Here is a 27,650-nt window from a genome sequence, read left to right on the forward strand (position 1 = left end):
ATAACAATGGCTTCACATCTTACATTTAGGTCTTTAATCCATTTGGGGCTTATTTTTGAATATGATGTGAGGAAATGTTCAAGTTTCATTCTTTTTATGCAGCTGTCAGACTTTCCCAATACCACTTACTGAAGACACTATTTTTCCCCATTGTATATTCTTGCCTCCTATGTCATAGATTAACTCAACATTTCAGAAAATTCTGAAACAGATGGGAATACCAGACTACCTGATCTGCCTCTTGAGAAATTTGTATGCAGGTCAGGAAGCAATAGTTAGAACCGGACATGGAACAACAGACTGGTTCCAAATAGGAAAAGGAGTACATCAAGGCTGTATATTGTCACTCTGCTCATTTTACTCATATGCAGACTACAGCATGAGAAATGCTGGACTGGAAGAAGCACAAGCTGGAATCAAGATTGCCGGGAGAAATATCAATAACCTCAGATATGCAGATGACACCACCCTTATGGCAGGAAGTGAAGAGGAACTAAAAAGCCTCTTGATGAAAGAGGAGAGTGAAAAAGTTGGCTTAAAGCTCAACATTCAGAAAACGAAGATCATGGCATCTGGTCCCATCACTTCATGGGAAATAGATGGGGAAACAGTGGAAACAGTGTTAGACTTTTTTGGGGCTCCAAAATCACTGCAGATGGTGACTGCAGCCATGAAATTAAAAGACGCTTACTCCTTGGAAGAAAAGTTTTGACCAACCTAGACAGCATATTCAAAAGCAGAGACATTACTTTGCCAACAAAGGTCCGTCTAGTCAAGGCTTTTGTTTTTCCTGTGGTCATGTATGGATGTGAGAGTTGGACTGTGAAGAAAGCTGAGCGCTGAAGAATTGATGCTTTTGAACTGTGGTATTGGAGAAGACTCTTCAGAGTCCCTTGGACTGCAAGGAGATCCAACCAGTCCATTCTAAAGGAGATCAGTCCTGGGTGTTCTTTGGAAGGACTGATGCTGAAGCTGAAACTCCAGTACTTTGGCCACCTCATGTGAAGAGTTGACTCATTGGAAAAGACTCTGATGCTGGGAGGGATTGGGGGCAGGAGGAGCAGGGGATGACAGAGGATGAGATGGCTGGATGGCATCACCGACTCGATGGACGTGAGTTTGAGTGAACTCTGGGAGTTGTGATGGACAGGGGGGCCTGGTGTGCTGCGGTACATGGGGTTGCAAAGAGTCGGACATGACTGAGTGACTGAACTGAACTGATTGTTTCCCCATCTATTTCCCATGAAGTGATGGGACCAGATTCCAATGAAAAACTTTCATGCATCAAAGGACACTGTCAAGAGAGTGAAAAGACAACACTTACAATGGAAGAAAATATTTACAGAGTGGTTATCTGATAAGAGATTGTATTTTTAGAATATATAAACAAATGGTACAACTCAACAACAAAAAATCAGTTGAAAAATGGGCAAAGGACCTGAATAAACATTTCTCCAAAAAAGATAAATGGCAAAACAATACATGAAAAGATTTCAACATTTCAGCCATTAGGGAAATGTAAATCAAAACCTCAAGGAGATACCACATCATACCTACTGAGGATGACTATAATTAAAACAAAAAGCATTGGTGAAGATGTGGAGAAATTGGGATGCTTGTGCTTTGCTGGTAGGAATGCAAAATGGTGTACTTTAGCTGCTATATAGTGCAGGGAGCTCAGCTCTGTGCTCTGTGATGACCTAGAGGAATGGGATAAGGTTGAGGTGGGAGAGAGGCTCAAGAGAGGAGGGATATATGTATACATATTGCTGACTCACATTGTTGTACAGCAGAAACTAACACAATATTGTAAAGCAATTATGTGTGTGTGTTAAGTCGCTCAGTCGTGTCCAACTCTTTGCAATCCCATGGACTGTAGCCAGCCAGGCTCTTCTGTCCATGAAATTCTCCAGGCAAGAATATTGGAGTGGCTTGCCATGCCCTTCTTTAATGGATCTTCCTGGCCCAGAGATGGAACCTGGGTCTCCTGCATTGCAGGTAGATTCTTTACCGTTTGAGCTACCCGAGAAGCCCAAAGCAATTATACTCCAATTAAAAATAACACAAATAATACAAAAAATAAAATGTATAATAAACTTGTATAATTTATAATGTATATAATAATGTGCATAATGTATAATAAACCATTCTAATAAATGAATAAAATAAAATTAAATAAATAAATTATATATAATGTATAATAAACCATTCTAATAAATAAATTAAATTAAATTAAATAAGATACTGCACTCGCTGTGGAAAAGTTTAGCAGCAGTTCCTCAAAGAGTTAAACATAGAATTACCATATGATTCAGAAATTCTGCTTCTAGGTCTATATCCAGAAGAACTGAAAGCAAGGACTCACAACAGATAATTGTATACCCAAGTATTCTTTTTAATGTTTAGCAATATAACAGGTGAAAATATTTCATTCTTTACATGTTTCTTAGATTATTAATGAGGTTGGTTATCTTTTTATACATATATTAATCACTCACTTTTCTTCTCTTGTGTACTGATTATTTGACCATTTTTCTGTGTTTGTGTGTGGGTGGGAAGATATTCTAAATGAAAAACAAGAACTTTGAAAGTTCTTGATACATGCTGACAAATTTTAATAGCTAACATTTATGCTTTTATAATAAATCTGATTCACTCAGCATTTACTGAATTTTTACTCTACACAGGCATTAGAGGATATGGGAAGAAACAACCTGTGTCTTCAGGGATTTATAAATCAGAACTATTTTCCTATTAATACATACAAGTATAAGTTTGATTACCTCATCTTTTTGACAAATATGTTCATGATTGAAATGCAAAATCTAATATAAAAAAGTTTTAACATATATGAACATATGGGATGACCTTAGAGGTTAGAACTACTCATCAACATATCTTGAAGTTACAAGATTATAACTCATCAAACAAACAAGAAATAATAAATCTTGGCAAGGACATAGAAAAGAGGGGACCTTTATGCATTGCTGGTAAGATGTAAACTGGTAAAGCCACTATGGAAAATAATAGGAAGTTTCTCAAAAAATTAAAAATAGAATTACCATAGGATCTAGCAATTCCACTCTGGGTATATATCCACAGGAAATGAAATCACTGTGTCAAAGAGAGATCTGGACTTCCATGTTCACTGCAGCATTATTTATAATAGCCAAGTCACAGAAACAACCTAAGTGTCTATCAATAGATAAATAAAATGTGATATATATATATATATATATATATATATATATATACATACACATACATATGATAGAATACTATTCCACCATTAAAAAGAAGGAAATCCTGTCATTTGGGACAACATGAATGGAACTTGGTTGCATTATGCTAAGTGAAATAAGTCAGAGAGAGAAAAATAAATACTGTATGTGGAATCTTAAAAAAAAAAAAAAAAAACTTAGAAAAAGACCAGAGCTGTGGTTACCAGAGGCAGGGAGTAAAGGGTAAGAAAATTGAATGAAGGTGGTCAAAAGGTACAAATTTACAGTTATAAGATAAATAAGTACTAGGGATGTAGTGTACAAATGATGATTATAGTTAACACTGCTGTATGATATATTTGAAAGTTGCTAAGAGAGTAAATCCTGAAAGCTCTCATCACAAAGAAAAAAATGTTTTTCTTTTTTCTAGTATCTATATGAGGTGATGGATATTATTAAACTTATTGTGATAATTATTTTGCAATACATGTAAGTCAAGTCCTTATGCTGTCCTCCTTATACTTATACAATGCTGTAAGTGTATTATACCTCAATACACCTTTAAGAAAAAAAAACTGCTAACTTCAGTCCACCTTATTATATCTATAAATTTATTTTAAATCACACCTCTTGATGGACAGTAAAAGTCAGAATTAAATCTATATCTGTTCTGGGCTTCCTTGGTGGTACAGTAGTTAAGAATCCACCTGCCAATGCAGGGGACATGGGTTCGATCTCTGGTCCAAGAAGATCCCTTATGCCCATGTCCCACAACTACTGAGCCCACATGCCACAACTACTAAAGCCCACACACCCTGGAGCCCGTGCTCCACAAAGAGCCACTGCAACCAGAAGCCCATTCACCACAATTAGGGAACGCCCCCATGCAGCAACAAAGACCTAGCACAGCCAAAAATCAATAAACGAATCTTCCAAAAAATCTGTATCTGTCCTTTATATATATATATATATATATATAAAATTTGTAGCCTTAGAAATATAACAATATAGAATCACAGAAGTCTTAACAAAGGTCAGTAAATAAAATCCCTCAGGTGAAGGCAGTGTTATAATATATATTATATAATTATATAATATATTATATATTATATATATATATAAAATCACAGTTATATATATAATCACTGAAGAGAGAAGAATCTGTCCAATTTTTGAAGTTTCAATGAAGACCACAAATCCCAGTGACTCATAATTTATCATTTCAGTGTCAACCTACAGAGATTATATGGCAAATTACACTTCTACTGTCTTTTGGCTCTGTGATTTTATTGTGTAATTCTGGTCAATTTAGTGCATATACCTACAGGGACTTTGGCCTATAAGCATAAAGTAAATAAACAGGTCTCATAGCAGGTTGATGTTAAATAGAAGTGAACTAATCAGTCATCAGGTTAAAAAAGATCTATAAAGTAAAAAAAATTAGCCCACCATCAGGAATGACATAACTATCCACAAAGCTAAGTCACCCTCACTGACAGACTTTAGCAGTGGCCTATTCAGGGAGATAATAGGTGAGAGGGCAGCCTATGAAAGAGACAAGCCATCAGCCCAACACATTCTGAAATCTATCAGTTGGGATTTCTATATATGCACCTGAACAGATGACCAATTCATACAAAATTCACACATTCACTACTTCTTTCCCACCATATGCAAGAAATGAGAGGATAAAGATTGCATGATTTCTTCTAACACCTACATTTTTTCTTACTGAGCGATTATAGTGTATGCTTACAACCCTTTATTTAACATATAATGTAATTATTAAGGGCTTCCCTTGTGGCTCAGCTGGTAAAGAATCTGCCTGCTATGCAGGAGATCTGGGTTCGATCCGTGGCTTGGGAAGATCCCCTGGAGAAAGGAAAGGCTACCCACTCTAGTATTCTGGCCTGGAGAATTCCATGGACTGTGTAGTCTGTGGGGTTGTTATTAAAAGAATAATGTTATTAAATGGGGTAGTTATTAAACTACTTATTAACTTACTCATGTTATTCAATGAAAAGATGTTTAAACTAGCTAAAAATAAAATTTGGGAAATACAAATTAAATATTAACTAAAACAGTAACATCATATATTTTGCTTATCATGGTGGCAAAAACTTAAAATACCAGTGTATCTATTCAATATGATCAAGGATGAGAAAAATATTTTACCATCCTGTCAATCAAGTATAAAACACTATGGGGCTTTCCTAGTGGTCGAATGATTAAAACTCCATGCTTCCACTGCAGGGGGCTCAGGTTCCATCCCTGGTCAGGGAACCAAGATCCCATATGCTGCACAGCACAATCAGAAAAAAAAAAAAGTATAAATCACTATTGTCGGGGAGTGTTTAACAGGAGGATTCCTACGTGCTGTTTCTCACAAGTCCTTTGTTTCTTTTCAAGCGGAGCAGCATGCTGCTCCCAGGAACTGAGGTCATTGTGTGAGACAGGCTTGAATCTCCTTTAGTAAACATTCTCTTTACGACAAAACTGCTTAGTCTCGATCCCCTTTCTTGAGATATGGATTGTCTCCTGACCTTGTGACCATTATTAATCCCTTGTTCCCTTGGTAACGGTTGCTGTACATTTGGTTTTCTGATCTTTATCATTATCAAAAGAAATTTCTTGTACCACAGCCTATATATACTCACAGAAAAATCATTAAAGCACCTTAGCTCCATCAGAGTTTGGGTCCCCGTATCTGTCTTTCTTTCTTTCTTCCTTTCTTTCTTTCTCTCTCTCCCTCCCTCCAGCTCTCTCTTTCACTTTCTTATTGTTGACTCCGGACCGCCAGGTCCCGGTCCATTAAAGGACCCCAACAACTATAGCTTTTTTTGGAGGGCAGTTTTGCAATGCCTATCAAGATTATCACATGTATATAACCCTTAGCCAAGCAATTTTACTTAAAAGACTATAATCTACAAAAATATGTATACATATGTTCAAAGCCATAGGATAAGCACACTTAAAATAGTTAAAACTTGGAGATTCTCTAAACATCAATAAAGAAATAGATTATGATACATTCATACTATAGAAGACTACATAGCAGTTAAAGAGAATAAGCTAAATCTACATATACTGACATGGAACCATATCCATAAATAGAAAAAGGTCTAGAAAGAGACAAACCATTAAAAGTGATTACCCTTTGTGGGGATGACTTTCTGTTGTTTTTTTTTTTTTACTTTATATACTTACAATCTCATTAAAATAAGCATGTATTACTTTAGTATTCAGAAAAAAATAATAAGGAAAAAGCTAAAATTGGCTAAACATACTTTCTTTGCTTGAACTGGATATGTCTATTTTTTTCTAGAGCTTTAGACATCTGCAGATAGCGTTTTTCCAAACACAAGAGGAAGCAGGTCACATACAGTTCCTGTTTTTGAAAACAAAAAAAAGTTAAGGGTGACAAAGAAAAAGGAGACTGTATAAAATAAAGGAAGTGAAGGAAAGAATAGTAAAAGATGGTTGATAGAGAAGTGTGGGAAAAGGGATTCTTTTAGTGCTGGGCCTGAAAATAATGAACAGAATATAATGCTTTAACCTTAAATTAAAAAGAGAAGCAAAAAAGAAAAACTGAGAAATAGGTTTCTTCAGTCACAGAGAATGTAAGCAGCAACAACAATTACTCTCACTACAATTAGTTTTAAAAGACTAGAAAAATCCAACTGTGATCAGGAAATTTTACATACATACAGAAAAAGAAGAACAAACTAGTTACCAAACTGGGTGAGAATCTTTGGAATAGCAAGGAAAACATACAGCATGTCCTAATAATCTGACTTTAGGGATGGATTTGGGACAAAGGAATTTGCAAAATTTCCATAAGCAAATTGAATTGTTTTCTTCAATCCTAGTAATATCAACAATCTATCAAATTAGAAATGAGACACATATAAATTAGTTAAGTACCCTACATACTAACCTTCAAGTTGCAAACTTTCAAAGATATGAATCTCCATTCACATGTCTGATCACATTAGTTTACATGTATGGCATACACTGTCACATGCATGCATCCTCTACAAGTGGCTGTCCTTTTGTGTACAAGCATGAGCTAGAGCAGCAAAAGGATGACTTCACTGAACTCCTTGTCATGTAACATGAGAAGCTTACTAATGAAGACCTGATGAAACCAGAGGCTGAGAGAAAAGATGAAGAGAGACAACAGGAAGAAGAAGTAACTGAAAAAACAAACAGATTCACAATGCAGGAAATGGCAAGATTTTCTTTGAGGACGCATTGTTAGTTTCTGAGGCACAGGACCCAAAGGTTGCAGCAGCCATTCAGAATGCAAATCCAGTGCAACAATGTCATCTATGACGAGATATAAAGAGCTACTACCCGGACATTACTGGATCGTCTTTTCAAGAGGGTAGACAGAATTGAATCCAGCAAGGAACCAGAAACTGTGCCATCTGCATTAGGCGTGAGTGAAGTTGTAGCTTACACTTCGTCTCCTATTGTTGACAGTCCTTCAGCTCTACCATCTCCCACCTCCTCTCCTTCCTCCAGGAAGTAACTCTTCTTACTTGTTCACTCGATGCCAGCACCTGTATACCAGGTGTTGTATTGTGCATACACTTATAAATTAGTGTATGCACAATATGTGCATACGTGCTAAGTCACTTTAGTCGTGTCTGACTCTGTGAGACCCCATGGACTGCAGCCCGCCAGGCTCCTCTATCCGTGGGATTCTCCAGGCAAGAACACTGGAGTGGACTGCCATGCCCTCCTCCAGGGGATCTTCCCAACCCAGGGATCAAACCCACGTCTCTTACGTCTCCTGCACTGGAAGACAGGTTCTTTACCACTGGCTCCACCTGGAAAGCCCTGTCGTACTGTACTACTGTATTTTTCAAGGTACTTATTGTAAAATTTTAAATGTTTTATTATTGTTTTATGTATTATTTCTGTGAAAAGTACTATAAACCTACTACAGTACAGTACTTTATAGCCAAGTGCATTAGTTGGGTACCTAGGCTAAATCCATCAGACTTAATTTTTTTTTTTTTTTTGCTTTGTAATCAGTATATTAAAGAGACATTCATACATTTCAAGAATTGCTTAAATTCTGATACCAGATTTAAGCTTGTGAACATATGACTTTAAACATACAATTAAAACTATTCATCATAATCTGCTATACTACCAACATTAAATTACAGTTACTCTGGAGCATAAGTTAAATGGTTTAAAGTAAGCCTATAACATACCTACAAAAACACCTTCCTATCTCATACATGCAAATTACTTCTCCATGTAAAGATCTCATCACTCTAACCTCTAAGTTTCCCTGCTCCAGAAGTCACTACTCTAAGGCTTACTGTGGTCCAAAGGTGGGGGGCGGGGGCAAAAAAGTAACCAGGACCAATAGCTATATTAATAAAAGATGGCACAGCAAAAGAAGGGAATGCAATTCTACAAGTGCAAGCCCTCAATAAGCAGCATATTATGATAAACCCCTTCTTTACAAAGGTATCATTTCTATCACTGATACCACAGGCTAAATTAAATTATACAGCATGCCATCTTCAAGTACAGTTGAGGCAATAGAATAAATGCAGAAGCATCACAATGAATCCCACTTACTACATACAGACCAACACTTCTCTACATTAATTTCTTTGTCTGACTGCCAGTTAAACACAGTTTTAATTTCATAGCTTAACAATTAAGGGTCATACACTGAAGTCAATACATATACCTGGCATTTCAATCTAAGCTATTCCATGTACATAGCTGAAATCAATTACAAAGTATGGCCTAACAAATGCTAGGGGAAATTTTTTAAAGTCATTTTTACAAGTACTAAACTTATCTTGCACACTGAAGTCATCATACATACAGGGCAAAGTCAGAGCTTTTATATTTGAGTTTATTCTTCATTTAACTTTTAAACACTACTATAGTTGAATATTAAAACAAAAGCAAGTAGTGAGCATATGATTATAGTCCTTCACTCAATCACTACTGCAAATAAAACACCAGCAGTGAGTGTTATTCACAGGCCCTACTAAGAGGTCTGACACTGAACACCACCCCGAGGATGATGTTCATCATCCTCGTATGCTTCTCCATTGTAATGGCGCCGTCTTTCCTGATTTGGATCAAAGTCCACTAATTCTACCTGGTCCATTTCATCAGTCTCTTCTACTTCCTTCCTCTCAGGCAGAAGTTTTTCCAGCAAAGAGAGTTTATCAGGAGAGAGAAAGCCATTCTCAGGAAAGTTTACCTTAAATTCAATGATTAGGCGACCCTTTTCGTATGGCCTACGATAAATTGGCATGCCTTCATTTAGCACACACTTGATATCTCCATGCTTGACAATTTGACCTGGATGAGAAGTGATGACTATGGTTCGGTTGTCAAGAGTAGATATTGGCTTTTGGAAGCCACACAACGCCTCAACCAGCTGTATGTCCATACACATGAAAAGGTCTTCTCCTCGTCGAGTAAAAACAGCATGGTCCTTCTGATCTAAAACAATGATAATATCTCCTGGCTCCAGTCCTGGTTCTTGGTCTCCTTCACCATGGAATGTTATCTTCTGGCCATCTTTCATGCCTTTGTCAGTATGAACTTCTAGAATTTTCTTTTCTCGACCTATCTTCCTTCCATTGCAGCTTTTACATCTATCTTTAGGACTGATCCGCTCCCCATGGCCCTGGCACTCCATGCAGACAGACTGAATTTGCTGAACCATTCCAGGTCCTATCTGATGAATTCTTATTTGCATTCCAGTACCTCGGCAATTGGGACAGCATTCTACTGCTCCTTTTTTACCACCTCGGCCTTCACATTTGTCACAAATCACATTCTTTTGCAGAGCTAGTTTTCTTGTTGCACCATTATATAAATCTTCTAAAGTTACTGTAAGTTGATGGACAACGTTTTTACCTCTCCTCTCTCTCTGCATCCTGCCTCCTCCTCCGAAAAACATATCAAAGATGTCCATGGGGGAGCCAAAACCACCACCTGCTCCACCTTCTTTAATTGCCTGTTCTCCTCCTTTGTCATATAACTCCCTTTTCTTTGCATCAGAGAGCACTTCGTAAGCTTGAGAAATCTGTTTAAACTTCTCGCCTTCATTTGGATTCTTATCAGGGTGGTACTTCAAGGCCAGTTTCCTGTAAGCCTTTTTCAATTCTTCTTGGGTGGCATTGGGTTTGACCCCCAAAACATCATAGTAAGTGGTTTCTTTCACCATATTCTACAGCCGGTGAGCGGGCCGATGCCGGTGTGGGGGAGCGGGAAGGAGCTGTGCGCAGCTCGGGCAGCCGCCGGTCCTCCGCCTTTCACCGAGCGTTCTGGAAAGTTCCCCAGACTTAATTTTTTAATTGGACTTATGAATGCACTCTCCGAATGAAATTCATTCATATATAGGGGACTGACTGTACTTATAAAACTCTATGAATAAGCAGTTACAGACGGTTGCATGTTAAATGAAAATTTTGGCATTAGGAGATAATATGGTGGTTTGATTTTGAGAGAATCTTTCTGTTTTTAGGCTCAACAACAACAAATAACACCAATAAATCTGCCCTGGGAAAAATAATTTTAGAGGTTATACTGCCTTGATAATTAAAACATTAGTCATTTCAACCTGCCTAAAAATGGGATCAATAAAACTGATAAAACACTTTGCTGAACATTCTCTCTACTCAAAATGCTGAAAGACCTGGATCTCTACCCTGTCACATCATTTTATCTGAGACTTACAGGTTGACATTGTTCCCAGAGAAAAAAATTCTTTGTGCAATATACTACAAGCAAAGGAATACAGTAATTTATTCTCATAACTTTTAAGGTACCTAATATAAAGATATTTTATATTTAAATTATATAGTACATGATGTTAGTTCTCATGTCCAGTCAACAGAACTTTTAACGCAACTGGAAACAAGTGAAAATAACTTATTCCTGAATTACATTCTAAGGATACAAATGAACACTTTTTTATTATTTTAGGAATCACACAGACAGAGCAGATAGATATGTGGTGAGCACTAAAGGTGGAGTCAGGAAACATGGGGTCAAGAATAAATTATCTATGCAAATTTGGGGAAGTCATTTAATTGCTCTCACAGTCACAGTCTTTGCTCCAAAGATTCCCAGACTTCAAGGCAGAAATCCAATTCTGGATTTCGAAGCTCTCCACCCAAAGATCTTATTCATTAGGAGAGAAATGATGTCAAACAATCTGCACTTTTTAACAAACACCTCTGAAGATTCTAACACAGTAACGCAGAGACTATACATTGACAAACATAGTCCTAAATAATATGGGAATGATAGCTACTTAAACTGTATCATAAAGTTGTTATTTGGATCTAATGAAAAAAAGCAAGTAAAATAAGGAGATATATTCATAAAAATGTATACATTTTATAGAAAGTTTATGTGTATTAGATGATACACTTGATTTCCTGAAATGTAACTCTAACTACAGAGTTTATTAAGGTTTAGTTACTATAGTATTAGTGAGTATAGTAGGATTGACAATTAAATATATCAAAATCAATTGCTTATACACTGACAATGAAAGTGAAAGTGAAAGTCGCTCAGTCATGTCTGACTCTTTGCGACCCCATGGACTGTACAGTCCATGGAATTCTCTAGGCCAAAATACTGGAGTGGGTAGCCGTTCCCTTCTCCAGGGGATCTTCCCAAGCCAGGGATCGAACCCAGGTCTCCCACATAGCAGGAGGATTCTTTAGCAGCTGAGCCACAAGGGAAGCCCAAGAATACTGGAGTGGGTAGCAGAATAATCAACTAGAAAGTAGAATGGTAAAAGATCCATTCATATAGCACTGTACATTTCCCTGAAGAAAATATTTTAAATACTCAGTAATAAATTTAATAAGAAATGTGTAGGAAGATATTGTTAAAAGAGGTTAATTCTCTGCAAATTGGTCTATAAATTTAAGAGAGTCAGTGGAATTTTGAGGCGGGGAGAACCTGACACAATAATCCTCAGGTTCAAATGAAAGAATAAATATTTGAGGACACACTAATTTTGAAAGAGTGATAAGGAGGGTGTCTATATATACAACTTTATATCACTATATATAAAATAGTGACAGCATTTCAAGTACGTGAAGAAACAGTGGTTCATTAACAAATGACCTTGGGACAATCAGTTACTCACTTTGAAAAAAAATAAAAGTTAATTCTCTATATAATATACTTAAACTAAACTAAATTCTATATCAGGACTTCCCAAGCAGTCCAGCAATTAAGACTCCACACTTCCACTGCAGAGGGCACAGGTTCAATTCCATGTATTTAGTGGAATACTGTACAGCTAGGAAGTTTAAATATTCTGACATACAAAGACAGTCAATAGTATACTGAATAATAAGTCTTTGTTTTCAAAGGAGACACAGACAGACCAAAGTGAATGTTTGCATAAGAAAAAGTTTGGAAGACTATATAAAGTTATCTTGGAGAGTAGTAATACTGTTAGTACTGTCTAACCACACTTAGGCAGATACTGTTAGAAGTATCAGGGTTTCCCTGATAGCTCAGCTGGTAAAGAATTCACCTGCACTGCAGGAGACCCTGGTTCAATTCGGGATGGGGAAGATTCACTGGAGAAGGGATAGGCTGCCCACTCCAGTATGGTTAGACAGACACACTCCTACACTGCTAGTGAAAGCATGAAATTATATTTTTCTGGAGGACAACTTGGCAGTATGTATCAAAAGTCTTTTAAAGTACTCACCACTTTTATATGCTGTTAGTGGCAGTATAAATGTGTACCACTTTTCTGGAGGGCAATTTGGCACTATTTACCAAAATTTAGAATGCACATGCCCTTTGATCTAGCAATTTCACTTCTAGGAATTTTATCTAGAAGGTCAGTTCAGTTCAGTTCAGTCGCTCAGTTGTGTCCGACTCTTTGCAACCCCATGAATCCCAGCACGCCAGGCCTCCCTGTCCATCACCAACTCCCGGCGTTCACTCAGACTCATGTCCATCGAGTCAGTGATGCCATCCAGCCATCTCACCCTCTGTCGTCCCCTTCTCCTCCTGCCCCCAATCCCTCCCAGCATCAGAGTCTTTTCCAATGAGTCAACTCTTCACATGAGGCGGCCAAAGTACTGGACTTTCAGCTTTAGCATCATTCCTTCCAAAGAATACCCAGGGCTGATCTTCGGAACGGACTGGTTGGATCTCCTTGCAGTCCAAAGGACTCTCAAGAGTCTTCTCCAACACCACAGTTCAAAAGCATCAATTCTTCGGTGCTCAGCTTTCTTCACAGTCCAACTCTCACATCCATACATAACCACTGGAAAAACCATAGCCTTGACTAGACGGACCTTTGTTGGCAAAGTAATGTCTCTGCTTTTCAATATGCTATCTAGAAGGTAGCCTCTAGGAATTTAATCTAGAAGTTAGGCTCATAAAGATATATATACAAGGATATTCATTGAAGCACTGTTTATTATAGAACAGAACTGAAAACAACTTTAAATGTTAACCAAAAAGGAACTAATTAAATAAAATACAGCACATCCACATGATGAAATATCATACAATCATTCTCTAAAATGAAGTAGGTCTATATTTCTTCACACAAGATGAACAAGATATGCTAAATGAAACCTGCAAAGTGCAAAATAGTATATGTATAGTATAAGCCCATGTGTGTAAAGAGGAAAAAGCAGAAATAGGTATTACAAAGGCTTGAAAATGCACTGAAGTGTTTTAGAATACACAAGAAAGTGCTAACACTTTCTCTGAGGAGGGGCTGGGAATTCAGAGCATTTTACTTTTTTCACCCTGTGACTTTTTATTATTATGAGCATATATATTATTTTTGTTATGAAAAAGAAGCTTTCCATTTATTTCCTTACAGTATATTCCTGAAAGCAGTACTGCCATGTCAGAGTGGTAGCTGTAAGGAAATAAATGGAAAGACAATCAAAGATACTGTATAAACATAATATTCTTCACACACACACAAAAAAAACCTGGATACAAGACTCAAAAAAATGAGGATTAGTAAAATAAATGATGATCCATGTATTTAGTGGAATACTGTACAGCTATGAAGTTTAAATATTCTGACATAGAGAGACAGTCAATAGTATACTGAATAATAAGTCTTTGTTTTCAAAGGAGACATAGACAGACCAAAGTATATATTTGCACATGAAAAAGTTTGGAAGACTATATAAAGTTATCTTGGAGAGTAGTAATACTGATAGTACTGTTATGATTTTTTGCTGTGCTTTATGAAGTTTTCTACAGTTAATATATTATTTACTGAAAGAGAGTGACTAACAACCCATGTGAGGTCAACCCCATGCCTGCCTGTGCTATGTGCTCAGTCGTGTCTGACTCTTTGTGACCTCATGGACTGTAGACCACCAGGTTCCTCTGTCCATGGAACTTTCTAGGCAAGAATACTGGAGTGGGTTGCCATTTCCTCCTCCAGGGGATCTTCCTGACCCAGGGACTGAATCTGCATCTCTTCTGTCTCCTGCATTGCAGACAGATTCTTTATCCACTGAGCCATAGGAGAAGCACTGGTCAAACCCATAAATCCTAGGAATTAGACAATTCAGACCACTGCCCATGTATATTCCTCAAAGAAGTTGAAATTCCACTTTGATTAATCCAATCCTGTTAGAATACTGGGCTATGTCTAGCTCTAGCAAGCTGTTTTACAATGGTCATATGATTCCTGATGTTTATGAGAAGATTTTAATTTATTAGAAAAAGAAGCACTAAAACTAAATAAGCCTTTTGAAAATGTATATTAAAATCTTGCTCTCGATAATATTTAAAATTTCAGAATACTTGTGAAAGAAAAGTACTTATCTCTTGTTAGCACCTTCCATTTTGGGCTGCCTAGAGCGCAAGATAAATGCTTTTCTGTAAGAGTCCAAGAAGCTCAAGTAGATATACTATGCTCAAAAAATTTATCATTACCTTACACAAATGGTCTACTGAATGACCTAGCAGTGGTAAAAGTTTTCCTGGTATGATCAGTAAATACCAGTGAAGTGAAAAGGTTTTTTTTGTTTTGTTAATATATGATTTCCCATTTTTAATTGAAAAGGACATTTCTATGACTTTCTACATGACTTGAGAGTTAAAAAGTTACATTTACTTTCATTAATTGAATTGTAGTGTATATGTTACCAACTTGACATACATCTTAAGAGAATAAATAGTTCCCTTTTTCTTCAGAACAAATATTAACACTAACCAACAGCGTATCTATTGATTTGGTGAGAACTGGCAAGAAGGGTATGTGGGAGGGGTGGGAGGGAGAGAGAACCATTCCATTACTTCCAAACTTCTCTCATGCTGCTCCTTTATAAACACTTCCCTATATCCCCAAACCCTGGCACCCACTAATCTCTTTCCCTTCCTATAGTTTTGCTTTTTCAGATTATCATATAAATGGAATAATACATTATGTAGCCTTTTAAATCTAGCTTCTTTCACTTAGCTAAATGCATTTTAAGATTCACCTGTGTTATTGCACAAATCAATAGGTAGTTCCTTTCTTATCATAGAGTAGTATTCCACAGTGTGGATATATAACAACCTGTTTATCCACCAGTTGAAATAACTGAGTTTTTTCCTATCTGGGGTGACTAATGCTGAATAATACTGCTATAAATATTCATGTCAGGTTTTTGTATGAACGTAAGTTTTCAGTTCTCTTGGATAGATAGCTAGAAATTAGTGCTGAGTCATATGATAAAAATGTTTAATTTCATAGGAAACTAACAAATTGTCTTCCAAAGTGGCTATTTCATTTTTCAATCCTACTAGCAATGTTCCAGTTGCTCTGACTTGCTAACCTTTGGTATTGTTGGTTTTGTTTTGACATTTTAATAGGAGCAATATGGTATCTCATTGTGATTTTTTTTAACTTTATTTCTCAGAGCATTTTTAGATCAGAGAAAAATTGAACAAAAAGTACAGAGATTTCCCATTTACTCCTTTCACCCCAACATGCAACCTCCCCAACTATGAACATCCTGAATCAGACTGGTATATTTATTACAATCAACACTGTGGTTTTAATTTGCATTTCTCTAATGATTTTAATTTGCATTTCTTTTATTTGTTACTTGAATATCTAGGTGAGGTGTTTATTCAGATCTTTTGCCTATTGGATTATTTCTCATTATTTTTTTCTTTATAAATCATTTTGCCTTGGTTTTTTTAACATTTATTTTTAATTGGAGGATAATTGCTTTAAAATGTTGTGTTACTTTCTGCCGTACAAAACCATGATCAACTATGAGTATAGATATATCCCCTCCCTCTAGAGCCTCCCTCCCTGCCCCCCCCCCCGCATTGTTGACTTAAGGCTTTTTAAATTTTATTCTGGATATAACTTTCTGTCAGAAATGTGATTTGCAAATATTTTATCCCAGTTTGTGACTTGAGTTTTCATTTTCTTTCACAGTTTTTTTTTTAATTTTAATAAAGTCTATATATCCATTTTTTTTCACTTATGGATTATGCTTTGGGGATAATATAGATTTTTAATCACATCTCTTTATGTCTTTCTTTATATGAGTAATATTTCTCCTAACTACCAGCCTCAGTCATAAAGTTGAAAACAAATAAAAACGGCCATCAATTTTGTTTAAATGGGTACAAAGTTTCATTTTGGGAAGATAAAAGTTCCGGAGATGGATGGTGGTGATGGTGGCGTAACAATGTGAATGTATTTAATTTCAACAAACTGTACACTTAAAAATGTTTAAGCTGGGACTTCCTGGGTGGTCCAGCACTTAAGACTTCGAGCTTCCACTGCAGGGGGTGCAGTTTCAATCCCTGGTCAGGGAACTAAGATCTCACATGCCAAGTGGCCAAAAAGAAAAAAAAAGGTTAAGTTTTGTTTTATAATTTTACCATAATAAAAAGAAAAAATTGCCATCAAGCAACAGTATGTCAGGCAAGTGCCTGTTCTGCAGCTCATGGACACTGTATGGCAGTGGTGAAACCAAAGTAATGGAACCAAAGCTTCACTTTACATGGATGATGAATGACGATCCATTTCCAGGATGAGAGGTAGCCAGCCAAAAGGGACATTGCCCAGGACTTTATAGAAAGGTTGCCTCATTTAGTCCTCATACTTACAAGGAAGATACTATACTATGCTTTTTTCACAATTAACGGAGCTGAGGCCTGGAAGGCAAAGTTGTCTATTCAAGTTTGACTCAGTAAATCAAGGAATGCAGATGAGAGAACAATCTGACACCAGCGCTCTCACTCCAGACCATTCCCTTATACGGTTTCCAAATCCATGAAGAAAAAGTCTCTATTCAGGTTTTGTTTTTACATATATAAAAGTCTTAGGAAATTACAAATAATTTAACAAACGTTCCTTGGGAACTGTTAACAGTAATTTCAATATATTGATTTCCCAAGGTACACTGAAAAAAGAAAAGCTATCTGCTATCTTTTTTTTTTAATATATTTATTTAATCGAAGGCTAATTACTTTACAATATTGTAGTGGGTTTTGCCATACATTGACAGGAATCAGCCATGGATGTACATGTGTCCCCCATCCTGAACTCCGCCTCCTACCTCCCTCCCCATCCCATCCCTCAGGGCCATCCCAGTGCACTGGCCCTGAGCACCCTGTCTCATGCATTGAACCTGGACTGGCGATCTGTTTCACATATGGTAATATACATGCTTCAATGCTATTCTCTCAAATCATCCCACCACTGCCTTCTTCCACAGAATCCAAAAATCTGTTCTTTATATCTGTGTCTCTTTTGCTGTCTCACATATAGGGTCATTGTTACCATCTTTCTAAATTCCATATATATGTGTTAATATGCTGTATAGGTGTTTTTCTTTCTGACTTACTTCATCCTGTATAATAGGCTCCAGTTTCATCCACCTCATTAGAACTGATTCAAATGCACTCTTTTTCATAGCTGAGTAATATTCCATTGTGTATATGTACCACAGCTCTCTTATCCATTTGTCTGCCAGTGGACATCTAGGTTGCTTCCGTGTCCTAGCTATTGAACACAGTGCTGCAATGAACATTGGGGTACACGTGTCTCTTTCAGTTCTGGTTTCTTCGGTGTGTATGCCCAGCAGTGGGATTGCTGGGTCGTATGGCAGTTCTAGTTTCAGTTTTTTAAGGAATCTCCACACTGTTCTCCATAGTGACTGTACTAGTTTACATTCCCACCAACAGTGTAAGAGGGTTCCCTTTTCTCCACACCCTCTCCAGCATTTATTGTTTGTAGACTTTTTGATAGCAGCCATTCTGACTGGCATGAAATGGTACCTCATTGTGGTTTTGATTTGCATTTCTCTGATAATGAGTGATGTTGAACATCTCATGTGTTTGTTAGCCATCTGTATGACTTCTTTGGAGAAATGTCTGTTTAGTTCTTTGGCCCATTTTTTGATTGGGTCATTTATTGTACTGGAACTCAGTGACAAGAGCTGCTTGCATATTTTTGAGATTAATTCTTTGTCAGTTGCTTCATTTGCTATTATTTTCTCCTATTCTGAAGGCTGTCTTTTCACCTTGCTTATTTGCAATGGAGTGGGTAACAGTACTACACCTGAAGTCAAATGGCTTGGTATCAAATCCTGGCTCTGGCTTTGTGTTGAAATAACTTATGCATATTAGTTCTTATAAATTTTCTAATTGGGGTTGATAAAATCATAGAGCACTAGAAGCTATTCACTCAAAATATGTTACTTATCCTATTTTGAAGCTCCAAACTATGCATAAGCTTCTCTGAAATTGTGAAGACCCAGTAATGTTTAGAATAGTATTTTGAATCTCTATAAAAGTTAGCTATTATTGTTTATTAAAAAAGAGTTACCTTGGAGAAATCCCTTCATCTATAAAAATGGAAAGTATTTAAGAACAATGGCCATGGAATCAGGCTACCTTGGTTTAAATCCTAGTTCTGCTACTTGCCACCTTTAAAGCCCTAGGCCTGTCACTTTGTCTCTTTAAGCTTCAGTTTTCCATGGCTGAAAAATAAGAGTAATAATAACATTGCTGAGGTTAAAATGAGACAATCTGTGCAAACTGCTTAGCACAGTCCTTTGTATACAGTAAGCCATCAATGCGCATGAAATGTTGCTCTTTACTAACGCATATATATGGAATTTCCAAAGATGGTAATGACAACCCTGTATGCAAGACAGCAAAAGAGACACAGATGTATAGAACAGTCTTTTGGACTCTGTGGGAGAGGGAGGGGGGGATGATTTGGGAGAATGGCATTAACACATGTTTAATATCATATAAGAAACGAATCGCCAGTCCAGGTTCGATGCAGGATACAGGAAGCTTGGGGCTGGTGAACTGGGATGACCCAGAGGGTATGGGGAGGGAGGTGGGAGGGGGTTCAGGATGGGGAACACATGTACACCCGTGGCGGATGCATGTTGATGTATGGCAAAACCAATATAATATTGTAAAGTAAAAAAAAAAAGAAAACCAACATATTGTACACTTTAAACTTAAAAAAAATAAAAACAAAATTTATATGTTCAAACTACTGCACAATTGCACTCATCTCACACACTAGCAAAATAATGTTCAAAATTCTCCAAGCGAGACTTTAATGGTACATAAACCAAGAACTTCTAGATGTTCAAGTTAGATTTTAAAAAGGCAGAGGAACCAGAGATCAAATTGCCAACATCTGCTGCATCATAGAAAAAGCAAGAGAATTCCAGAAAAACATCTACTTCTGCTTTGTTGACTACTCCAAAGCCTTTGACTGTGTAGATCACAACAAACTGTGGAAAATTCTTTGTGTGTGTGTGTGTATGGGAAATTCTTAAAGAGATGGGAACACCAGACCACCTTATCTGCCTCTTGAGAAATCTGTATGCAGGTCAAGAAGCAATAGTTAGAACTAGACATGGAACAACGGACTGGTTCAAAATTGGGAAAGGAATACAACAAGGCTGTATATTGTCACCCTGCTTATTTAACTTATATGCAGAGTACATCATGTGAAATGCCAGGCTGGATGAGGCACAAGCTGGAATCAAGATTTCTGGGAGAAACATCAATAACCTCAGATATGCAAATGACACCACCCTTATGGCAGAAAGCAAAGAGGAACTGAAGATCCTCTTGATGAAAGTGAAAGAGGAGAGCAAAAAACCTAGCTTAAAACTCAACATTCAAAAAACTAAGATCATGGCATCTGGTCCCATCACTTCATGGCAAATAGATGGGGAAACAATGCAAACAGTGACGGAATTTATTTTCTTGGGCTCCAAAATCACTGCAGATGGTGACTGCAGCCATGAAATTAAAAGATGCTTGCTCCTTGGAAGAAAAGCTATGACCAACCTAGACAGCATATTAAAAAGCAGAGACATTACCTTGCCGACAAAGGTCCATCTAGTCAAGGCTATGGTTTTTCCAGTAGTCATGTATGGATGTGAGAGCTGGATCATAAAGAAAGCTGAGTGCCTAAGAATTGATGCTTTTGAACTGTGTTATTGGAGAAGACTACTAAGAGTCCCTTGGACTGCAAGATCAAACCAGTCAATCCTAAAGGAAATCAGTCCTGAACATTCATTGGAAGGACTGATGCTGAAGTTAAAGGTCCAATACTTTGGCCACCTGATGCAAAGAACTAACTCCTTAGAAAAGACCCTAACGCTGGGAAAGACTGAAGGCAGGAGAAGAAGTGGACAACAGAGGATGAGATGGTTGGATGACCTCACCGACTCGATGGACATGAGTTTGAGCAAGCTCCAGGAGTTGGTGATAGATAGCAAAGCCTGTCATGCTGCAGTCCATGGGGTCGCAAAGAGTCGGACGTGACTGAGTGACTGAACTGAACTTGAGGTAGGATTAGGAATTAAATCACAGGAAGGACATTTTGTAAATCTGTAGACAGCAGTACACTAAGCAATCAGTTCCTAGAGAACTGTCCCTTATCTCGTCTGGTGCTCATAAACATAAACCACTTCACTGAAAGTTACCCTCCGCCAATCCTGCTAGATCACAATCTTCTTGTTTTATATTTTTTCATACCATTTATTGCTATTTGATTTTTATTTTCTCTATTTACTGTTTGTCTTCTTCTAAAATGTAAGCTCCATGAGAGCAGGGAGGCATAACAGTTAAAAGACTGAGTTAAGAGCCAGAGGGACTGGATATGATTCCTGTCTCTACTGCTTTCTAGCTGTGTGACCTCGAGCATGCTACTGAAGCTCTGCGCCTCAGTTTCCTTATCTGTAAGACAAGAATGTTAATGGCATCTGTTTCATAGAGTTCTTATGAGAATTAAGTGACTTTATATAAAGCACTTAGTAAAACCTACCATACAATAAGTACTCAGTAAATGCTAGTATTGTTATCGACCCACTTCACGGCTATCATTCCAGCAGATTGAACAGTCCTTGGCATAGAGCAGGCACCCAATAAACATTTATAGAGTAAATGAATAAGAAGAGCTCATTGCTGAGCCAGTCTTATAGCTCAAAAGGGTTCCTAAAAGAAAGTGTTGGGGATGATGGAGAGGGACTGGGGTAAGTTACCTACTGTGAGGTCAAAGCCTCTGTTCAGGTATCAGCTTCCACACTAAGGAAAAAAGTCTGCTGGTCACTGTGGAATATCATTTAAATTCTAGAACTGCCTTTGGCAGCTATGCTATGCTAAGTCACTTCAGTCATGTCCAACTCTGTGCGACCCCATAGACGGCAGCCCACCAGGCTCCCCCATCCCTGGGATTCTCCAGGCAAGAACACTGGAGTGGGCTGCCATTTCCTTCTCCAATGCATGAAAGTGAAAAGTGAAAGTGAAGTCGCTCAGTCGTGTCTGACTCTTAGCGACCCCATGGATGGGAGCCTAACAGGCTCCTCCATCCATGGGATTTTCTAAGCAAAAGTACTGAAGTGGGGTGCCATTGCCTTCTCCGATGGAAGTCCCTGAATACCACCTCTTTCCTCAGCTAACACTTATTGAGTGGTTACTTAGCATGTGTTAACTCATTGAACCCTTACAATAACCTTGAGGTAAACAGTACAATTACTCCCCTCTTACAAATGAGAACACAGAAGCACAAATAGGTTAAGTAACTTTTGCAAGGTCACACAGCTAATAAGTAGCTAAGCCTGAATTTAAACTCAAAAAGTCTAGTTCCAGACCCCATCCTTTTAGCAGCTAGCTGTTTTTTTTTGTTTGTTTGTTTTGTTTTGTTTTTTTCATTGTAAAACACTGACATGTTAGTGTCTGGAATTCTTTTCTATAGGGTCATTTGTTTTTCAGAAGAATAATTCTCCAATCTCCTGCCTGGTAAGCATATACCAGGACACTAAATTTAAAGCAAGGTGAGGGGAAGGGGCTAACCACTCAGTCTGAAGACTTCCACTCAATCTCCCTGTTCTCAGCCTTTTGTTTCAGTGCCCTTCACTCTGCCCCCTGTCCAGGAGCTCAAAGCCTGTCAGGTTCACTTAGGTCAGAGACTCTCCTCTGGGTCTCCTATCACTCAAGGTGGGTGGAAGTGGGGGGGGGGGGCAGGTGGACGCATCACCTTACTGCAGCATGAAAGGGAAGAGACCTAAGGGGTCCAATCCCATTCTGTCAGTTTTTAAAACATTTCCCTTATTTTCAGCCCTGGATCACCTCCTTACCTTTTAGGAAAAACCACTTACCTTCAAATTCTAACCCTCTCATGTGTCCTGTGAGATAAAATAACTCACTTCTCCAATGGAACAAGATAGCCCAGAGATAAACCCACACACCTATGGGCACCCTATCTTTGACAAAGGAGGCGAGAATATACAATGGGAAAAAGACTCTCTTCAATAAGTGGTGCTAGGAGAACTGGACAACTACGTATAAAAGAATGAAATTAGAACACTTCTTAACACCACATACAAAGATAAACTCAAAATGGATTAAAGATCCCCGATTCTTATTGCAGCACTGTTTACAATTGCCAAGACATAGAAACAACCTAAATGTCCATTGACAGAAGAATGGATAAAGAAGATGTGGTACGTATACACAATGGAATATTACTCAGCCATTAAAAACAACAAAATAATGCCATGTGCAACAACATGGATAAACCTGGAGATTATCACACTAAGTGAAGTAAGTTGGACAGAGAAAGACAAACAGCATATGGTATCACTTACATGCACAATGTTTTAAAAAATGACACAAACAAGTTTGTTTCCAGTGGCAGAATCTGGGGAAGGGCTGGCAGGCACCATATTGGGCAGCAAAGGTGGCAAGAAGCCCCTGAATCAGCCCAAGAATCAAGCCAAGGAGATGGACGAGGAAGATACGGTATTCAAGCAGAAACAGAAGGAGGAGCAGAAGAAACTTGAGGCTAAAAGCCAAGGCTGTGGGGAAAAGTCCCCTGGCCACAGGTACAATTAAGAAATCTGGCAGCAAGTAAGCTGTTCCTTGTGCCTGAGGCAATGATGATGATCCTTAGTTTTATTCCAATTTAAATATCTGAATCCCCTGTCATAACATCTGTTGCCACCTATAGCTAGAATGTAGTGTTGTCTTGGAATCCACTGTACATTTAAGAATAAACTTTTGGGACTTCCCTTGTGGTCCAGTGGCTAAAACTCAAGGCTCCCAATGCAGGGAGCCCAGGTTCAATCCCTGGTTAGGGAACTAGATCCCATATGCCACAACTAAGACCTGATGTAGCCAAATAAATATTTTTTAAAGTTCTCGGTTCACCTACTGTTGAAGCCTAGCTTGAATGATTTTGAGCATAACCTTGCTAGCATACGAAATGGGCACAACTGTATGATAATTGGAACATTCTTTGGCATTGCCCTTCTTTGGGATTAGAATGAAAACTGACCTTTTCCAGTCCTGTGGCCCCTGCTGAGTTTCCCAAATTTGCTGACATTCTGAGTGCAGCACTTTCACAGCATCATCTTTTAGGATTTTAAATAGCTTGGCTAAAATTCTGCCAACTTTGTTTGCAGTAATTTTAACTATGGTCCACCTGAATTCACACTCCAGCATGTCTGGCTCTAAGCAAGTGACCAAACCATCGTGGTCAACCTGGTCAATAAGATGTTTTCTGTATAGTTCTTCTGCGTATTCTTGCCACCTCTTCTTAATCTCTTATGATTCTGCTAGGTACTTAACCATTTGTGATCTTTATAATGCCCATCCTTGCATGAAATGTCCCCTTGATATCTCCAATTTTCTTAAGGAGATCTTCAGTCTTTCCCATTCTATTATTTTCCTCTATTTCTTTGCAGTGTTCATTTAAGAAGGGCTTCTTATCTCTCCTTGCTTTTCTCTGGAACTCTGCATTTAACTGGGTATATCTTTCCCTTTCTCCCTTGCTTTTTGCTTCTCTTCTTTCCTCAGCTATTTGTAAAGCCTCCTCAGACAACCACTTTGCCTTCTTGCATTTCTTTTTCTTGGGGATGGTTTTGAACACTGATTCTGTATAGTGTTATGAATCTCTGTCCATAGTTCTTCAGGATTTTGCCTACCAAATCTAATCCCTTGAATCTATTTGTCTCCTCTACTGTATAAGCATAAGGGATTTGATTTAGGTCATACCTGAATGGTTAAGTGGTTTTCCCTATTTTCTTCAATTTAAGCCTGAACTCTGCAATAAGAAGCTCATGATTTGACCCACAGTCAGCTCCATGTCTTGTTTTTGCTGACTGTATAGAGTTTCTCCAGATTCAGCTACAAAGAATATAATCAATCTGATTTCAGTATTGACCATTTGGTGATATCTGTGTGTAGAATCGTCTCTTGTGTTGCTGCAAAAGAGTGTTTGCTATGACCAGTGTGTTCTCTTGACAAAACTCTGCTAGTCTTTGCCCTGCTTCACTTTGTACTCCAAGGCCAAACTTGCCTGTTATTCCAGGTATCTCTTGACTTTCTACTTTTGCATTCCAGTCCCCTATGATGAAAAGGATCTTTTTTTGGGTGTTAGTTATAGAAGGTCTTGTAGGTTTTCATAGAACCAGTCAACTTCAGCTTCTTTGGCATTAGAGGTTGGGACATAGAATTGGATAACTGTGATGTTGGTTTGCTTTGGAAACAAACCAAGATCATTTTGGAGATTGCATTTAAGTACTGCATTTCAGACTGTTCTGCTCACTATGAGGGCTACTAAATTTCTTCTAAGGGTTTCTTGCCCATAGTAGTAGACGTAACGGTCATCTGAATTAAATTCACCCATCCTCATCCATTTTAGTTCACGGATTCCTAAGATGTCGATGTTCACTCTTGGCATCTCCTGCTTGAAGATGTCCAACTTACCTTGACTCATGGACCTAATCTTCCAGGTTTCTATGCAATATTGTTTATTCTTTATAGCATCAGGCTTTACTTTCACCACCAGACACATCCACAACTAAGTGTCATTTCCGTTTTGGCCCAGCCACTTCATTCTTTCTGGAGCTATTAGTAATTGCCCTCTGCTCTTCCTGTAGCATACTGGACACCTTCCAACCTCGGGAGCTTAGCTTCTGGCATATATCTTTTTGCCTTTTCATACTGTTTATGGGGTTCTCACAGCAAGAATACTGGAATGGATTGCCATTTCCTTCTCTAGTAGACCCCATTTTATCAGAACTTTTCACTATGACCCATCTATCATAGGTGGCCCTGCAGAACATGACTCATAGCTTCAATGAGTTAGCCCCTTCGCCACCACAAGGTGGTGATCCATGAAGGGATCACTTATGCACAACAGAAAGAAAAAGTAAGATTCAAAATCCCATGACTTATCATTTGCCCTGAAGTTAAGAAACAGGAATTCACAGGTTAGTTTTATCATAAACAAAGTGGACAAACTCTAAGGCAATCTTTTTTTTTTTTTTTTTTTTTTTTACTGAGATACAGTTGATTTACAGTATTATGTAGGTTTCAGGTATTACAATATAGTGATTCACAATTTTTAAAGGTTATATTCCTTTATAGTTTTTATGAAATATTGGCTATATTTCCTGAGTTGTACAATATATCCTTTATAGCTTCTTTATTTCATATGCAATTGTTTGTACTCTTAATGTCATACCCGTATCTTGCCCCTGCATTCTTCCCTCTTCTCACTGGTAACCACTAGTTTGTTCTCTATTATCTATGAGTCTGTTTCTTTTTTGTTATATTCACTAGTTTGCTGTATTTTTCAGTCTCCACATATAAGTGATACCATACAGTATTTGTCTTTCTCTGTCTGACTTATTTCACCTAGCATAATACCCTCCAAGTCCATCTATGTTGTTGCAAATGGCAGGATTTCATCCTTTTTTATAGATGCGTAATATTCTATCGTGTGTGTGTGTGTGTGTGTGTATGCAGTTGCTTTATCCATTTATCTGTTGATGGATGCTTAGGCTGCTTCAATATCTCAGCAATTGCAAACAATGCTATTATAAACATTGGGGTACACATATCTTTTCAAATCAGTCATTTTGGTTTTTTCAGGTGTATACCCAGGAGTAGAACTGCCAGGTCATATAGTAGTTCTATTTTTAATTTTTTGAGAAGCTGCTATACTGTTCTCACAATGGCTGTACAAATTTGTATTCCCACCAACAGTGTATGAGGGTTTCCTTTTCTTCACATCCTCATTAGGCAATCTTAATCATACTGTGACATTCAAAGTCAAATATTAATTTATTCCTTTATCTATCATCATACAATGAATTTAAGGCTTTAAAACAATCTGAAGGTTACAAAGGTTTTTATGACTAAAATAAATCTTGCTGCTGCTAAGTCGATTCAGTCATGTCTGACTCTGTGCGACCCCATAGATGGAAGCCCACCAGGCTCCCCCATCCCTGGGATTCTCCAGGCAAGAACACTGGCGTGGGTTGCCATTTCCTTCTCCAATGCATGAAAGTGAAAAGTGAAAGTGAAGTCGCTCAGTCGTGTCTGACTCTTAGTGGCCCCATGGACTACAGCCTACCAGGCTCCTTCATCCATGGGATTTTCCAGGCAAGAGTACTGGAGTGGGGTGCCATTGCCTTCCTATTATTACCTAATTAGAAACAGATGAGCAAGATAAAATACCTTGCTTTAGATGGACAATACTTAATGACATACGACACCAATTTGATTGCTAATATGTAAAAAAAAGGTACTTACAGCTATGATAAGTAATTATTACCAAGATATTATGGCTATAAATCTGGACTAAAAATTGATATTAATAACTAACAGTAAAATAAGGGAAAGCATTTATTGGTCAAAATGAAATTAGCTGTATACAAACAATTAATATTAATATTACTGTTTTAATAATATTATTAATATACTTACCAATAATCAACACAATATACTTTCTATTTTAATACTATTATATTAGTGATTAGTAGTTCAATTAGAATTCTTAGACTAAATAATTTTATCATTACCAAAAAAGTCAGACACCTTTTCTCCCTACCATTTTAAGTGAAAGGATCA

The 27,650-nt window shown here is 37.7% G+C and overlaps 2 protein-coding genes across 2 annotated transcripts in view; both read right to left on the reverse strand.

Annotated features, from left to right (window-relative positions):
* The window catches only part of ATP7A (ATPase copper transporting alpha), a 129,428-nt gene that overhangs the window by 99,102 nt on the left and 2,676 nt on the right, over positions 1-27,650 (reverse strand). The window lies entirely within an intron of this gene.
* Positions 9,094-10,493, reverse strand: LOC133243130 (dnaJ homolog subfamily A member 1-like). The gene has a single exon (XM_061409653.1). It carries the CDS (start codon positions 10,441-10,443, stop codon positions 9,250-9,252), a length of 1,194 nt encoding a protein of 397 aa, XP_061265637.1. The 5' UTR covers positions 10,444-10,493; the 3' UTR covers positions 9,094-9,249.

Source organism: Bos javanicus, chromosome X, assembly GCF_032452875.1.
Source record: "Bos javanicus breed banteng chromosome X, ARS-OSU_banteng_1.0, whole genome shotgun sequence".
In the NCBI taxonomy this organism is placed as follows: domain Eukaryota; kingdom Metazoa; phylum Chordata; class Mammalia; order Artiodactyla; family Bovidae; genus Bos; species Bos javanicus.

Coding starts and splice junctions, on each gene's coding strand:
- LOC133243130 (XM_061409653.1), bottom strand. CDS start 10,443: ATGGTGAAAGAAACCACTTACTATGATGTTTTGGGGGTCAAACCCAAT.